The sequence below is a fragment of the Passer domesticus genome, chromosome 1 (genome assembly GCF_036417665.1).
Source record: "Passer domesticus isolate bPasDom1 chromosome 1, bPasDom1.hap1, whole genome shotgun sequence".
NCBI lineage: Eukaryota > Metazoa > Chordata > Aves > Passeriformes > Passeridae > Passer > Passer domesticus.
In genome coordinates, this window is record NC_087474.1 from 90,573,338 (window position 1) to 90,591,656 (window position 18,319).

General features: G+C 38.0%; 1 protein-coding gene across 1 annotated transcript in view; it reads right to left on the bottom strand.

Moving 5' to 3' along the window:
• ADCY2 (adenylate cyclase 2) overlaps positions 1–18,319 on the bottom strand; it is a 206,010-nt gene that overhangs the window by 134,964 nt on the left and 52,727 nt on the right. Inside the window, exon 3 of the mRNA XM_064428914.1 lies at positions 5,975–6,136. Within this exon, the coding sequence (XP_064284984.1) occupies positions 5,975–6,136 (162 nt within the window). The remainder of the gene's footprint in view (positions 1–5,974; positions 6,137–18,319) is intronic.

Genomic DNA, 18,319 nt, shown 5'->3' on the forward strand with positions numbered 1-18,319 from the left:
CATTTTTAGAACAGGAAAAGCTAAAGTAGTATGAAAGTGATAAACAAACATTCACTGATTATAAAAATATTAATTTAAACATAGTTAACACAAACTTCAATCTAATCCTTTCAGTAAAGCTTAAGAATCAATGCTAACTGGAGTTATCTGAGAACTCATGCAGATATTTCCATGATTTTTTAAAAAAGGAGGCATTTATTACTTATCTTCTGTACTTTGATGATTTCCTACACATCTCACCAGGACTATTTTCTATGCATTTCTTACATGCTGACTTTGGGCTGTAGGTAAATGGTGCTTTTGAAAACCCACATGGCCACCTGCACACATGATTTCATTTCACAATACAATTCTAGGACTTTGCTGAATGTTCTATCACACTAAGTATTACAGGTCTTCCCTTTACAGCCTCAAGGACTTTTTGGAAGACATTAATATTCTTTGTATTTATGTTTAAATACTCTTAAATGCAATTATACATTCTCCTACTTATCTATAGTCTTGTAGGTAAGTGGCCTCTTTGTAAGCACATCCAAACTGTACAGACTGTCTTAAAGAATGAGTGAAATGCAAAGTACATCTGCTGATTGTGAAAATTAGTTAAAAACCCACAGCAGATGGCATTTCAATATCTGTCTAGATAAAGCATAAAATCAAGAATAAAAAAAAAAGGTGCAATAATAAAAAATAGGCCTGCTGCATTGTGCAGTGCAGGACAGAGCCTTCCAGGCACCCAGCTGCTGCACAATGTGCTGAGCCAGACTGCTGCCAACGTGGGGAGAGCAGAGGGAAAAAGGCACAAGGTGTGCCTTTTTCCCTCTGCTCTCCCCACGCTGGCAGCAGTCTGGCTCAGCACATTGCCTTGTAGTGGCAGCTGCTCCTACAAGGAATACAAGGAATTCCTCCTTGAGCCTCCTTCCTTCCATGGCAGTCACTGCCCCCCACACCTGCAGCGGGAACAACAGCGATTCACCTCATGAAATTGAGCAGCAGAAAGCAGGAGTTGTTTAAGCTGCTTTACCTTCATGAATAATCCTTCCCCATCTCCTTCAAAAAAAAAGGTATTCAAGGAAAAAGGATAAATTCAGCCCCCAGTAACAGCATTTTGACATTCAGACTGAATGAAGTTCCTATGTGCTTTAAACTTTCACTATGCAGCTTTACAGCCTCAGGGGTGGTACAGCACTGGATGTGCTTAAAGACATGGGCTTTTTTCCCAGACTTTTTTAATAAACTTTTTTTTTTCTTGCACTGTGTGATAACAGCATAAACCAATTTCTACTCTATTTCTGAGCCCTAGAGCTGTACATTTTCTTCTTTTATAAGCCAATGAATACTGGTGCTTTTTATTTTTATTTTCCTGCTGTGCCACTCTATTACATAAAACAGTTTTTGCAAATATCATCACCTCTTAAATTTACTAAGTTAACAGATGAGTTTAAATCAGTGTTCTAAACAAAAGGTATATATCTTTTGTATGATATGTTGCATGTTATAGACGAAAACCAAAGTTGTCCATCTTTGAAAACCGTGCTACACTTCTGATGATGACCTTTTAGTCTAATTTGTTTCAAGATGTGTAGTGATGAAGAAATTGATAATTTTTTTTAATAAATCTAATTACTTTTTTAAGGCACTGTTGTTAGGGTTTTTTTTGGTTTTGTTTTTTTTTCCTGAATAGGCCATAGCCATTTTTAATTTTGTAAGAGGAGACCTCAGCTTAGCTGATGGCAAATGCACAAGATCTTGTGGATGATGCCGTAGAATTTCCAATTCAAACATTCCTGAAAATAAATTTTTCATTTAGCCTTTTTTTTTCTCCCACCACAACAGTATATTATCTTAAGGCTATGAGATCACACAAAGAAAGACTTTCATAAAAGTTGTTACAACATATTTCCTTTTGGTATATGCATTCCTGAACATAGTCCAAAGCCAATATGAAGTTGTATGCATGCACACATGCATTCTATCTGGCTATAATTGTGTGCTTTTAAAAGTGACCCCTTTTACAGAGCTGCAAGAAGCCACCAAAAAAATCCTCTAAGGTAAAAAACACTACTTTAAAAAAAAATTTTAAAAGTTAGTTTGTAGTGATTTAGCCAAGGTTTGGAAAACACTTAGCCACAGATCATGAAAAATGATTGCAAGAGCACCAATATTGCTCGCTGAGAAAGTAAAACTAAAAGACTAAAATTAAAAAAAACAGACTCCTCACATAAATCAGAGGGGGAAAGAAAAATTGAAGCTTATAAGATGTTTAATTATTTTGGTTACTACTTTTTTTAACAGATTAAGAACAGAAGTACCTCTCTAATGATAGTATCAACCCTATTTTAGAGATCAAACTGGATGACTACTTGATAATAGAACAGGAAAAACACAAGTGTTTGATTAGAATCTGTTCTGGTTTGGGGAAAAACAGGTTATGTGTTTATAGGTAGAGATGGCAGTTAAATACTTTCCATTCCAGGAATAACTGAAAGGGATCTTAAAGTTATGAAAGTCTTCTGAGCCAAATGCCTTTACATCAGAATTAGAGTCCTGTTCTCTTAGAGCAGTCCTGGAGCACACAGAACAACATCCTCTGCTTGGCAGTAGGATTCTCACCTGGAAAGAAGGGGCAGAGTCCCAGATTCCAGACCGTGCGTCTTGTAAAGGCTAGGATTAAAATTTTCAACAGAAAAAAAAAAACCAAACCCAAAACATACATACACAGTCATTTTTTTTCATAAACTGAGGCTGGAACACAGGAGTCTTTTTCCCCCCTTCCCGTCAGAGGTCCCGCAGCTGTGCGTTGAATTCCCCACAGGAGCGCAGGAGGCTGAGCCGGGTGTTTCACTGCAGAGGCTGTGGCTGCTGCGCTGCTGGCACACAGCACACTGACCCCTTTGTAGGCATGGCCCCTATTAGCATTTGGCACGGCTGCAGCTGCTCCTGGCACGCTCCTCCAAAGGCAAATGCCCACGCTGCAAGAAAGATGTTGATGAAGCACAAGTGAGGAGCCAAAGAACAACTGTGAAAGTGATGGAAGGCTTAGCTAGTGCAAAAGCAGGCAGCTCGTTTATTTTAGTGACAAAAAGGTTATGAGGCAAATTCATGATAGTCTACAAGCACTCTCATGGAAGGAACAGAAATTGGATCCTGTTGGGTCTGTCAGCCTACCGGCCAGAAAAATGAGATCCAGTAGCTGCATGACAAGGCTAGACAAATTCCTAATACAAAAGATGAACAGAATTCTAAGACTGGTGCTCAACAGCCATGGAAAAAATATGAAGGCTTGGGCAAGTGTGTCTCCATCATTCCCGATTTTTAAACCAAGGTGTGTTCCCTCTCCCCAGGAGACATGTTGGTCAAACAGAGACTACTTCATATAACCAGCAGAGTCTCTTGAAGAATACTTCTTTATCCCAGCAGGAGGTTTCATCTCAGTATCTGTAATTGCAACAGACCCTGGATCAAGAGCATCCTAAGCTTTGCAGCTTTAAGGAAGCCACTTTATTGATGTACAATCTTGCAGAGGATAACAAAAGAATTACAAAACCAGTCAGATAGGCTCTGCCAAATTTCAAAATGAGCAGATGCTTTGGGACATCGATTTTTCTTTCTCATACACTGAAGGTATGATTAAGTTTTAAAATGCTTTAGGATGCCAATCAGTCACTGAAAGATGCTGAAAAACTGAAGAAGGTCCAGCAAAGGCCTATCAAACGCATTATAGAGCAGGAGAACCTGACATAAGAAGAAAAACTGAAAGAAAGGTTGTTCAGCCAAGAGAAAGCTCAGAGAAGATACAATGGAAGTCTCAAAACATAGGAAGCAATTATAAGGGAGATGCAGGTATTCTCTACTGAAGGATGCTTGCTACATATACAAGATATATATATACTATAACATCCTATATGAACTTAAGGTACATCACTGACAAATGTTATTTCTCTTTTTAGTGCCATCAGTATCTTTAGCCTAACCCCTTATTTGTGGTCTTGATTCTTAAAAGCAAAGACCACAAAACAAAAACTTTTTGCTTACACTCCAAATTATAAACAATAATAAAAATGTACAGAGGGCAAATGAAATGGAATGAGGGAGCATCATTTAGTTCTTCACACAAATTCACAAGAATGCAGTGCACTCAGTAGCTCCAGTAAGTGCCAAGCTGTTCATAACACTTAGCACATTTTATAAAGACAGAATACAAAACTAGTAACAACAAAGAAACTAAACATTCTTAACAAATTTACAAATTGTGGAAAGACTGCCACTCTTTCTGAATGAAACAGGAAGTTAAAGAAGAGATGAAAGACAGTCATTTTGCATCACAGACCATGATTTATTTGTTTTGACTCTGTAGAGGTGATGTGTCTAAAAATACAACATCGTCTGAAAACATTGTTTTAGATATACCAAATGTTAATGATCTAGACAGGCAAAAAAAAAAAATAATTTTTGCCAACAGCAACTTTAACCCAAAACAATTTTAGAGGAGTGGCAAACATTAATACTGCTTTAGCAGTGTATCGATGCCCAGAATAAAAGCCATAGATTAACAAAAAACTGAAGAGTAATATTCTCCCTGATTTTTTCCACTACAGATATCAGTAACTGTATTACTGAATTATTTAAATACTATATTAAGTGCAGATGACCACAGTTCTTGTTTACCATACAGCACAACTTCTCAAACTTCACATCAAGACACTCAACTAATCCAAATCAGCAAGAAAAAAGCAAAACTACCTTGCTCATCATTTAAAATTTCAATAGAGAATGACATCTTAGAACATATTTTGTTTATCAGACTTCAATTTCAGTATTCCATAGAACACATTCCTGCAGCCATAACTGGAAATAAAATGTATTTTCCTGAACAAGTTACAAGGCAGGACATCTGTAAAATCACTTTGAGGCACAGTGTTTCTCAGAGTAAGCTATAAGTATCTCAGAAGGTAAGTCAAAACTATTATTTGCTTTGTTCTTAATGCTATTCACAATAAATAGTATAATGTCTTGATGCAGAAGTTAAAATAATTCTGTTTCCTTAACATGGCATAACTATTCTAAAAAACCAAACCCATGTCTTTGTTTTTCAGAATGAAATCTTATGTTTTCCTTAAAAAACACAGATTTCTATCAATGTCAGCTGGTATTGTCACAGTACTACAATAATAATTATTAATTATTACAAAACTATAATAATTCACCATTTAAAATATCTTCTCCAAAAAAGTAAGGAAAAACAACTCCTAATATTTGGATTTTTACAAATTATTAATCTTCAGGATGTCATGTGGTAGATTTCAGAGCTGAGTTACAAGCCAAGACACAACTGCAAACACAGATGGGTTCCCAAAATGTCTTAGAGTGTGTAGCCAGCCAGACTCATTTCATCATTGGGACCAATCAGGGTGAGGCAGTAAAATCTCTATAAACGGCTGAGAACTACAGAAGGAGGACAAGACCTAGGGCAGACTTGTAGAGGACAATGTCTTCACAGCAGAACTTTAACCCAGCTGATTTGAGCGTATTCAAAGGAACAATGTCAAAGATAACATTTTGCTACTTGGAAAAAATCCTTGGTCTTGGAAGGAAAGCCTGAATGAGGCGAGGAGACGAACAACATTCTTTACAAACCAGAGGGGTAAGGCACCTACCACAGTACAGCTGCATCACATATTTTTTCAAGCAGTTTAAGTTTTCACATTGGTAGATGCCACATGGCTGTAGATTCCACCATTTTCGTCATTGGTAAATGCCACATGGCTGTAGATTCCACCACTTTCATGTGTAATTCAGGAAAACATAGCATTACTGATACCCTCATTATTAGAAAGCGAATTACCTGTGAATTGGCAATTCAGAAATCAAGACAGAAGTAGCAAGTTTTTACTCCCCAGCACCCACTAAGGCACTCCTGGCTCATTTACCAGGCAACTCGATGCACACGCAATCACTAACTCCAGAGAGCACCTACCTGCCAAACCAAGTGCTCCTTCACAACAGCTGTACCTGACAGACAGACGCTCAGCACAATCGTGTGGGATGCAGAGGTCACGACGCTGGCAACGATAGCATCCCTCATGTTGAAGGGCAGCATGGTGTACACCACAAAAATGATGAACAAGAAAAACGATACCTGTGTAAGACACCAAGACAAAAAAAAAAGAAGCTTGTTAAATTCACTTTGGAGTAAGATTTTAAAAATAGCATTTAATTTTGAGCTGTCTTCAGCATAAAATTACACACCAGGTTTTCATGGGAAAGTCATTGCTAAAACACTGAAAAAATGGATTTAGGAAGAATTAATTTTTAAGAGAGTTGGGAAATTTACATTCTGTTAGACTTAAGAAGTGTGGTTTCAAGATACTAAATCATGGTTTCAGACCTACAAAATACTCCAAACTTTTCAAATTTTACTTCAAATTTATACTTTCCAATATTTATTGATACTCTATTTACAAGTAAAAAGCTATCTCAGGACTGGTCAATTCTGATTGTGACCTTCATTACAAAACAATCTGCCAAACTCCTCAGAACCTTAATTTCAATACAGAGAGATTTTTTACATCCTGATGAACTAAAAATTAACAATATAATATACATGACATTATGCAAAAAAAAAAAAAGCTCACGTTGAGCCAAGAAATTTAACAAGATTGTATTTCATGAGTATCTACACGACCTATGTCAGATTCCATAAAACCACTACATTTTAAGATAATACATTTATTTAGTCATGAAAAACAGATTCAGAAAATCACAGTCCATATGCAGAATCTCCTATCAGCTACTTTTAAAGGGTGCTAGTGTCCAAACTAACCTTATGGAACAAATGCACGGCCCAACCCATAACAGCAGAAGGGATTCCTTCCCTATACACAGGAAAACAGATATTTGATGCTGTGCTTATGTTCCAAACCCCACCACACATTTGAGAAAATGTAACTAGATTTGGGACACAGGTTTTGCACACATATGTAAGTAGGCGATTCTGAAAACATGCCAGCTGGTATATAATTATATTTCCATGTAAGGCTTTCCACCAGTTTGAGTTGACTTGCAAGCATATTCACCATCCGGCAGTTGCATACACACAGCACAGAGCACAGAAAGCTCCCAGGCAGGTGTGAGCAAGAGAAATTTGCTGCTCACTTCCCTTAGTGTCAGTCTGCATTCTTCACATCTGCATGTGACAACTCCATAGTCAAATCTGAAGTCTAAGATATGTGCCCCTGTAGGACAGTGGAGGCATTCTTTTCCATCACGGGGACAGAACGAGATGGAGAAGATGTCCACTTCTGTTACCCATTCATCTTTCTCCAATCCCTCCATTAAGATCAATGCAGCTCCTTCCTGATCTCTCATACCATTTTCAATGCTGCCAGCTCTCCCATATACTCAAGAGTCAAATAGTTCCAAGGTATGAAATGAAAGAGGACTACAAAGGAAATGAGGTATAACAAGAAAATACAGCAAGAAAAAGACAGAGCTTTTGCTTTGCCTCTACTCTTCCAATCTAGCAACAAATAGCACAAGAAAACAAAAGTGTTTGATACCTGGTTGGTTTCAGTCCTCCCTAAAGGTCTTCACAGTGATCAATGTTAGTAAAACCAACAGCAAAGGGTGTACAAACTTGGTCTAGTAAGAGAAAGGTTATACCAGTATGATGTTTTAAAACTGTCCAGGCTGAGGAAAAATCGACTGTGATACTGACAGAACCAACTGGGAGCCTTAAAACTTGGGAAAAGTGTAGAAAGCTCTGGTAGGCTAGAAAAGAGAAACATAGCATGTGCTTTTGAAAGACTGGGAAAAGGGGCAAAGCTCATCAGCTTCACTTTAATTCCTATAGAAGTAAACAATAATAATGCATATACAACAATTTATCATCAAAAGTTAAGAAAAACATAGGTAACAGCAAATGTGATATTGCTGAGAATAAATCCTGTTAAAGCAATTACATCTTCTGTCCTGAAAACAGGCATCAATATAGTGAAAACCCAAATAAGGAGTTAGGCAGCAACAAGGGAAGTGAAAGGTCCTCTAATACAGGTGTAAGATGAACAGGTGCCAAAGGCAAAATGTCCTACTAGCACGTAAGACCAGCTGCCTAAAATATGTTTCCAGATAAAGGCCAGGCTGGATGGGGCCCTGAGAAACCTCGTCTGGTAGAAGGTTGCCCTACCCATGCCAGTGGGGTTGGAAGTAGATGATCTTTAAGTTCCCTCCAACCCAAACCAGTCTGTGATTTTATTATTAAAAAGTCTGAAGAAGAATCCCAGATCTAAGTCATGGAAGAAGGATTTCAAACATCCCCATTCTCAGTGATTTTTCATGTGAGCAAGATTTTGTTGTTTCCAAGTTTAACTTTCTCATTGTCTATGTGGTATTCACATACATGTGAAAACTTTATTATTAGAAAATAAAAAAATTATTCTTCTTTAACTGGTTTGTCTCAAAAAATATAACTTACATATTCTTTGATATCTGACTTTATAGCCAAACTACAGGATCCACTCCATTTGTGCAGTACACACTAAGTACTTTTTCAAACTTGTAAGTGGACAGAGTATGATGCTGTTGCTTTTCAACTTTGACATAAAACAGACTACTAAGCATGTGAGCAAGATTTTGACATTTTGCAATGCTTCTAGTGATATCAGCTGTATCAGCTCCAAATTCCTTGTATGTCTGTAAACAACTGTTTTATAAATTACCTCACTGCTTTCTTTGGTCAAAATAAATGGATAATTTCAACATTCAACAACTACAAACAGAGAACACTTTTAGGACGTTCAGCCCCTCTTGACATTACATATTCAAATAGGCTGGGTTGCAGAGGAGCTGTGTCAAAGAACACTTGATTTTAAAAATTGACCCATCAATTCTTATATTTGCATATATTTGCAGTTTTGAAATCTGGTATGAGAATGCTGTTGCAAAGCAGGACATCTATCAGTCACACTAAGGCAGAAAGTCTCCTCCAAAATACATACAGGAGACGGGACCTATCAATAGCTCTTTAATTCTTTGTCACACTGCTTTTCCCCTATTTCTAGTAGTAGTCTAATGACCCAAGAGAGCTCCTTTTATCACAGAGGTGTTGTTTTTTTTTTTATTTCACAATGGCAGAAGAGTGTTTTCCCCATGTCAGCTTCAAATAAGATGCTTCTATCCTTCATCTTGATCACAGACATACATAGTATGTAAGACTCGGGACCTTTCAAAATATTTCAAAATGCCAGTGTATTTAAGTTTAATATTGTAGAAGTTAACACACAAAGGCTTTTGAGCAGGTAGAAAGAGGAACAGGCTTTTTGGTCTGAGTCACAGTCTGCAGAACAATCACCACTGCCTTTTTACTGTCTGCCCTTTATCATTGATCTTTATCATGAATGGCCCTTTCCATTATTCTTTTGTGAGAACTGGCAGAATATTGCTGATACCAATGTTAAAAAGCAGTGATGCCAAGCTCTGAAAGATCCCACTATCTCACATGCTAATGATCACAGCATGCCTGCACTTGGTGTGTGTTCCAGTCAGTAAACACAGAATTAATCTACAGTGCACTATTTTGGACACTAATAAAAGCAGCCTGTTCCACCAAGTTGTGCCACAATCACAAGGCCTGTCGCTGTTCTGTTGGAAGCAGTCCTTCATGTGGGTCATCACTAGAACTGCCTAGTTGAAACATGCTTTTTGTCCTGATCTGAACTTATACTGTTTTAGGAATTCGATCCTCAGATACTTTATCTATGAGTTTATGTTATCAATACCTCAGAGATGGGAGTGCTTGAGCACTGATGGTGTGCATCAGAGCATGTAGCATTCACTTTTGGTAAACACTGGTGCAACATCTCACTCACAAGTATGTGGCTTTCCTGCTTTGATTGAGGGTTTTCCAGGACTCTGGCCCATCACTCTTGACTGTCAGAGCTTAGCAAATTCTGAGTGGGTTTGCTGCTCTCTGTATTTCTTCTCCCATACCTTAGCAGGGCCACATTGTCATCTACTACATAAGCAGTTCTTTTCCACAGCCATTTAAAGGATGATGCACTGATGCAGTGCAGCTGCCTGGATGGGCACATAGCAGATAATTTTTCTGCAGATTTTGTGCAGCTGCTTTCGGAAGGGCAGCAAAAGTTGACATACAGATTGCTGCAGTGATGCAACTGGAGAGAGCTGGACACAAAATGGTAAAATGACATCATGGTGTGAGAGATAATGATCATGAACCTTTTCAAAAACTCATTCTTGTTGCAGAACACAACGCAACTATGACTAAACATCCTCAGCATGCAAAATGGGAAGATTCAGGTTGCACGAGATAGAGAAGTAGATCCTTATTTAAGTTAAACCCATTCTGAGCATTTTTCATGTTGGCAGTTTTGTCCCAGCACCTCTAGATGTACATTGGCTACTACAGCCTTTAGTCTTTTCTGTTGACTGTCAGCTAGGGGAACTGGTATAAAGTTGGTAATATTTGGTGCTTCGCAGACGTTGCTATTGGAAATGTCACTAGTTTGGACTGATGGCACAAACTACAGAGAACCCAAGCCATGAATCCATGCTGGTTTTTGTGGACACAACCTGTTCTGAGACATCTTGTCTCCTTTGCATCACAGGTTTCTGCTCCTCAGTGGGGTTGCCTTAACTGTAAAAAGTACATGGAGTTGAAATTTTAATATATTTTACAAATTAAAATTGTCTTTCCTAGCACACAGAGTATCACAGGGGATGATACTTTGGCACTGAGAACAACTGTAAAAAAGATACTAATCATTCATTTTATACAAATTATGTTCCAACAATGACTCACAATTTTCCACCTAGACAGCCTTTTTAACACTGTGTTAAGATGGTTAATCATAACAGGCTTGGCATGTGTAAAATTCACTAAAGCTAATGTTACTCTGACCAGAATTTTCCCCTGAGGAGCATGATACCTTGGCACTGAAGCTGGTCTGCAAATTTCAATGTACCATTTCAGATGAATTAGGGAAAAGCACTTTCTTTGGACACAGCCAGCAGTAGTGAGGCTACAGCTAATAAAATACAGTAGTTCTTTGGGACAACCACAACAGTGCTGCCTTTTCACTGTATAACTGTAATTAAACTGGTAAGACTACAAAAACTCAAACTAAGTAGAAGCCCACTACAGGATCACTTTCAGAGGTTTTTCAAGGTCAGCTTCCACATCACTGTGTAAAAGGAGCAAAAATCATCAGCTAATTGAAACATTTTCCCTTGGAAAGACACTTAGATTTCAGCCACTGATTTCAAATGTTGTTGGTATACCTAATTGCACAGAAGATGCTCTAGCTTTTCTAAAGAAATAGCTAGGTTTCATAACATTTGGTACGACCTACTAATCTTAAGAACTAGTTACAAATACTGTATTTAATATAATGTATGTTTTATGGCATCAGAAGGGTATTTATACAAAATATAAACTGTATATTAAAATCTTTGTGTTGGCAGTGTAAAGGTTGCAAATATGTAACACTTTTTGCTATTGTAATTCTGAAGTCCAGCCCCCAAACTTCTACCTGGGCAATGTTCAAAGAATAAAACAGCTACCCACATAAAACAAAAAAAATCAGAGTACAAAAATCAGCTTCTGTTCTGAGTCATCTATAAAAAGGCTAAAATTATGAAAGCACTGGATAAAGTGAAGGTGGAAATGTTGTTCACCAAACCCTGAAATGCCAGAAGAAAGGGCACTCAATGAGTTAGAAGGTTGGTTGAAAAAAGGTGAAATTAGTGGAGAGTGACCTTCTTGAACTTACAACATCAGCATCAAAAAGCTATTAAACCAATTAATGGACACCTTATCCATAAACCAACAATAAAAAAACAGGGTAAGGAAATCACCCTCTGATGTCACTAAATTGTGGAGGCTGGGCCAGGTATGAAGGAAACCTGATTGATCACAATTATGATCACAATCACAATCAATCTGTGATGACAAAGTGATCAATTTGGCATGCTGCTTTTTAGTAGCAGCTTCTCTTGCAATTCTTGGAGACACATTACTCTGCTGGATGGATCCTGCCTTACCCTGCAGGACGTTCTTGTGTTCTGGTGCTAAGAGTCAAAAGTGCTTCAGAAGAAAAAGATAAAGCAGTTATGACACAGTGCCCCTCCTGACTTTAAAATAAAGCAAGATGATTCAGAAAAAGAACTGAAAGCCCAGTGAGGCCACGAATAGAAAGCACTGTAGAACCATTCCCTAGTTAGAAGGGAACTGGGAGAAGAAAGTTGAACTTTGAGCAACAACAGGATAAAACACAAAATAAGCTGAATATTAATTTGTATTAAAACAATGGTTCCTAAGCACCTGGTATGCCATAAACCTCAAGAATAAAGTCAACAAGGAAGATTTGTTTGATATATACTCCACAAAATCATGTCGAAAATAAATTACTACTTCCCTGTTTTTCAAGCATAAAGTTTTATTTTCCAATAATTGTCATAGAAGTAGTAAACAACTCTGTAAATCATGCCTTGTTCTTGATCATAGAGAACTCAAAGTAATAATTCCTTTCTTTTGTGCACAGGTCTGGGTTTAAATGTCATCAGGAAACAGTCATTACAGCCTCTGCCAAAAAATTAACAACCATTAGCAAAATGGGATAGAATAAAAGCAAGTTGATTGCACTAAAATGGATATTTAAAAATAATTTTACAATAAGAGACTTTCAAATGTGTTCCTAAAGTCACACATTAATGTGAGATGAAAGACTCCTAGAAAGGAAGGAAAATTCATATTTGAAAAAATCAAGATACAAACTGATTGCATGCTGTCTACTGTGTGATTGCCTTCTCTGTCACAGAACCTTTTCTTTCACTGCATGGGATCAGTAAGAGAGACATGGGATTTAGAAGGAGTGACCCAAGGAACATCAGCAGTGACCCACCAATTCATAACAATTTCTGGTCCTTCCTCCTATAAAAGAGGAGACTGAGCTATCATCATCTCTAGTAGATTTGAGATTATTCCTGAACACACTCAGAAAAGAAAGAATTTCATTTCCCTCCTCACACCTTGGTTTTTACCATCATTCCTTTCCTCACTTAATTCTCATCTTTCTGCTGTATCTTTACACCCTTGTTCCAGCCACATTATAGTCCAAGCAGTCAAGAAAACAGATTTGTTCTGCTTCACCAGTGCTAAACCCCTGTGACAAAAAAGACAACTTCATAAAGCACCATATAGCCCAACTATGGCATCTGTTGGCAGTGATTTCACTCTTAACTGGACCAGATGACAATAAGCCATGTCTTTGTTTTTATCAGTGATAAGTGAAAACCATCAGAGATAGTGAATTCATTGTTCATCACTGTTATCTTTCCCTCCTGTGTTTTACTGTGTTAAATATTAAGGTCAAAAACCTAGAATTGCAGCAAGAATTCCAGATCATCACAGCAAGCATTTTCTCTACCAGGGACAGTTCATACCCTCTTTCATACTATTTTAATACTTTTTTTTTTTTTTTGTTTAACCTAAGGAGAGTGATAAAGATATTACAGCATGTTATTAAAACTAAAGCCTTGTCTTTCTATGCCATCATAAAAGTAAAACAAATGTATTTAATTCTGGCTAAGACCATGCTGCATTCTATTCAGAAGTCTAAACTGCAATTAAATTAACACATTTTAGAAGTGGAAAGATCCAAACAATTATACAGTATATGTAAACAGACTCAAGTCCAAAGCAATGAACTCCATTTTCCCATGGAGTATTAAGGAGATAATTTTACAACTCCCAAGCACCATACCTCAAATTTTAAGGTAGTTGAATAAGAACATAGTTGAAAAAGTTGAAAACTTTTTCAGAGTTTCTATGAAGAAACATACACAACTTTGAAAGAAACATAAAATACATAAAAACTTAATCTTGTTAGAAAGGATGTGAAAATCCATCTTAAGATATGCATGCTTACACATACACAGAAAATATGAGCAATGACAGCAATTAATTTAAATTAAAAAATCAAATGAGCTAGTACCACAGAAGAAGAATATACCACACATCAGGAGATCCAAAGAGTTTTTTCTACAAGTTAGACATGAAAGAAGCCTAAGAGTGAATTTTATCAACTATTATAAGAGAAAGTAAAACTGTTAATTCCAACAAAAGCAAAGCAGAACAATAAAATAAAAAAATATCTGTTCTCTATCAAGGCAAAAACTAAAGGATATGTTTACATCATGCTAAACAATAACTGTGGCACATTTTTATGTTCCAAAATATTATCTCACAAGTATACAAAGCCACAGATACTAGTGCTGAGATATTTTGGAACAGCAGGTCCAACAAAACATGCTACAGCATCTTATCAGAGTTCATTATTATGTGTATTTGTTTTCCATACTTCCTATACACCAGGCCAGCTCCAGAGAACTGAGGTAAAATTAGATTGGTAAAAGGAAAAGTAGGAAGTAAGAGCAGAAAATGAATAGTCAACTTTTACACTGAGAGGGCTGATTGAGAGGACTTGAATTTATTCAGTATCATCCTAAAGGTTTTAAAAAAGGAGAGGAACAATGATGTGGCAAGGACTGATGGAGTTTTAATATTGTTCAGGGTATTCAAAATCAGCAAAATGTGGGAAAAGTTGCAGAAATGATTCACACTGCTGTGACTGGGCCATAGCAGATGAAACCCAACACAATAAATGTAAAATAGGAATGAAGAAAATAATTTCAACCAAACACTTCCAAAAGTGGGATTAATCTTAGTTATCACATTCTCTGAGAAAGCTACAAGACTCACTGTGAATAGCTCTTTGAAAAAATTAATGACAGCAAGGACTGAAAGGACAAATAAAAGGACAGCAATTATTAGGAAAAGAATAGAGAATCAAGCATCATGATGACATTGTATGAATCCATGATGTGTGCATTTCTTTAATAGTTCCTGCACTTCTCTCCCCACCTTAAAAAAATCAAAGAAAAAAGAAACCATGTTGGTAACACCCCCGCCCCTCCCAGCATTCTCTTATCTAGGCTGAACAGCCCCAGCTCTCTCATCCTGCCTTCAAATGAAGGATGTTCCAGTCTCTCAGTCATCCTTGTGCTCTTCACTGGACTCACTCACTTGAACTGTATTGCTTGAACACTGGGGAGTCCAGCACCAGACCCAGCACTTCAGATTTGATGTCACCAGTGCCAAGCAGTGAAAAAGGATCACCTCTCTCCACCATCAGGAAGTGCACAGCTCTTCCTAAAGGAGCCCAGGGCATGATCACACATCCACACCACCCAAACCCTGAGGAAGTATAAGCCCTGACAGACCTGTGCCTGTGACATACTGCCCCACACGAACATTGCAGCCACCAGAGCAGCCTTAACAACACATTGAGAAGCCTTGGAAATCTGACTTCATTATTGTCAGAGAACCCACCAAGAGCCGTGCTTGAAAATAAAGAAGGAGGTGAAGCAGGAGCATATAGATGGTAACTCTGAGGAGCCATTTCCTTTACAGATCAGAAGCCCTCCTTTCCCTGAGATATTCAAGTGTCAGCAAAGGGCAGCACTCCCTGGTGATCTGACATTTGCTGTGACAGGTGTCAGAATAAAGGGAAAATAACCAGACAGTGATAAAGGGTCATGGTTGGGGTATATCTGGTAGAAAAATTTAGATGAGTGAAGTGCCTGAACAAAGAAGACTTGGAGCTCCTTTGCACAGATCAAACGTCTCATATAGCAGCTCAAGTCAGAAACTGCTGCAAAAGAAAAACGTAGTAAATTTATATGACTCCGCTTACAGAAAGATGATAACCTGACAAGATGGTTTTTTTGCAAATTATGGTTTGTTTATTCTAAGCATGTATTTTTAGGAAAAACAGAAAAGAAACACGTGACATTGCCAAGAAAATGAGCCTCTTGATGACTGTCATGAAATCCTGTGACTGTGTACAGAGAGGTAGTAGCACAATGTTAATGGGAATGGAAGGAAAGAAATTTCTTCTTTAGGACAGCTGCCAGAACAGGACCTCAATACCAACACCTCTGTTGCCAGGATTTTTAGTGAAAAAGCCTCTGGTAGGATTTTTCCTGTCCTGAGGAGCTGAGAGCCTCAGGAAAGAAATGTAAACAATAACTATCTGCTGCTGTGGAGTGCCACAGGTGAATCTTCCATTGGTCCATGTGGATTGTTTTCAGTCAGTGACCAATCACAGCCACCCGTGCCAAGGCTGTGAGCAGTCACAGGATTTTTGTTATTGATTCCTATTCTATTCTTGTCTTTGTAGCCTTCTGATCTTCTTCTCTCTGTTCGTTTAGTATAGTTGTAATGTAGCATTTTAGTATAATATATATCATAATAAATCAGCCTTCTGATCAACATGGAGTCAAGCCTCGTGTCCTCGCACCAGGGGTCCAAGTTTAAGCAACACACCTCCTTGGCAAAACTCACTAATCTTAGAAATAACATTCTGATGTCTAGAAGTGCCTAGACATCAAAAAAGTGGACAAAACCATGTTCACAGAAACTAAATTGTGAGGGGGAAAAAGAAATCACAATTTTTAGTTGTCATGAGACTAAAACAGGTTTTGTAGCACTTACTCAAAAATCTGTTATTTTCCTGTAACTCTTGCCTTTCCCAAAGACTTTCAAATCATCTGCTAAAACTTTCCCAAAGATTTTCATACAGGATGAAATTGCCACTCTGGCTCTTGCACAGCGCCTTTGGGACCTCAGCCTATTGCTCAGAGTTTCCTACTTGCAACCTTGGCTGTTTGGCCCATGGGCCATAACATGGGCCACACCAACCCAACCTGGGCTGCTGTGCTAGATTGCATGGAAAAGGATTGCCACTAGCGTGGGCATCACCTCTTTTCTCCCTCTCCCTTCTCCCCCTCTTCAGCTGTGGGGTGTGGTTGTGTTCGAGGGTCCCAGGATGAGGGAAGACATGAGAATCTTGACTCCATGTTTCAGAAGGCTGATTTATTATATTATGATATTATATTAAAATGCTATACTAAAACTATACTAAAAAGAGAGAAAGGATCCATCAGAAAGCTAGAAAGGAATAGAAAGGAATAATAACAAAAGCTCGTGACTCTCAGAGAGTCTGGCACAGGTAGAAACAACTCACATGGACCAATCACAGATGCACCTGTTGGTAAACCATCTCCAGACCACATTCCACAGCTATCACATAGTTATTGTTTACATTTCTTTTCTGAGGCTTCTCAGCTGCTCAGGAGAAAATCCTAGCAAAGGAATTTTCATAAAATATCATGGTAACAGTGAGGTTTGATTTATATTAGAGGACCCAAATGCAAGCGTGCAGGGATCTCAGCAGCCACTGACATCAGCGTGCTCCAGTCAGCACTACCCACACCCATGCAGAAACCATCATCTGGGAGTCTGAACAGCTCCTGAAGAGAACCATACAGCCACAACAGGGTTAAGTGCCACAGAGAGAGCCACATGCTGAACTAGAGGTGACAGGAAGGAAAGGATGTTGATCTGGAATGCCCCTGATGCTTCTCCTCCCTCCCAGATAGCCACTGGGAAGAGTTTGTCTTTTCCCTTTCCTCACCCTTTCCTACTTTGTTTCTCTTTCTTCACCATTGCAGTCAACACATGCCATCAGCTACAAACCCTGCCAATAAATCCTTGTGCATGAGAACTTGTCCTAACATCTTTTACTCAATGTTGTCTTCCCCCTCAACTTCTGAAGTCTATAAGTGATTTCTAATGTCAGAAATCATTTTTTTCTACTTCAGAAAGTAGTCAGATTTTTATGGTATCTAATGTGCCAGCCTCCACACCAACACTAGGGACCAACATCCCTAGCAGCCTGGATGCTGCTTCCTTAGGAAGGAAGTAGGGAAAGAGGCAGTGCAGGTTCTCTTTCGCTCCAAACTAATCTTTCCATAGGGCAAAAGGCACAGGTGTGGGATGCAAAAGTTGAACATCAATGTAGGAATGGACACATGTACCAAATCTGGTAATGATAATGGAAACAAAAATTATCATCATCTCTTCTCTAGTTTCACATGTACAAATTCCATATATTTTACCCATAACACTCTCCCAAGCAAAACAGAATGAGAGAGAAGGTATTCATACATTTATTTTCCATTGCCACATTTTTCAAACTGCCTTTTTTGGGAACACTAATCCCTACTAGATTCATGAAATAAATCAAAGCTGTTAATTCTCTTACAGGGATTTAATTTCAATTGAAATTAAAGGAAAAAAATGGGTAAAATAATTTCATGGTAATTCATAGAAATTTGACCTGTTTTAATAGCATAGATAAACCTTCACTTGAGATCTGTCAGAGGTTTACCCTATTTTACA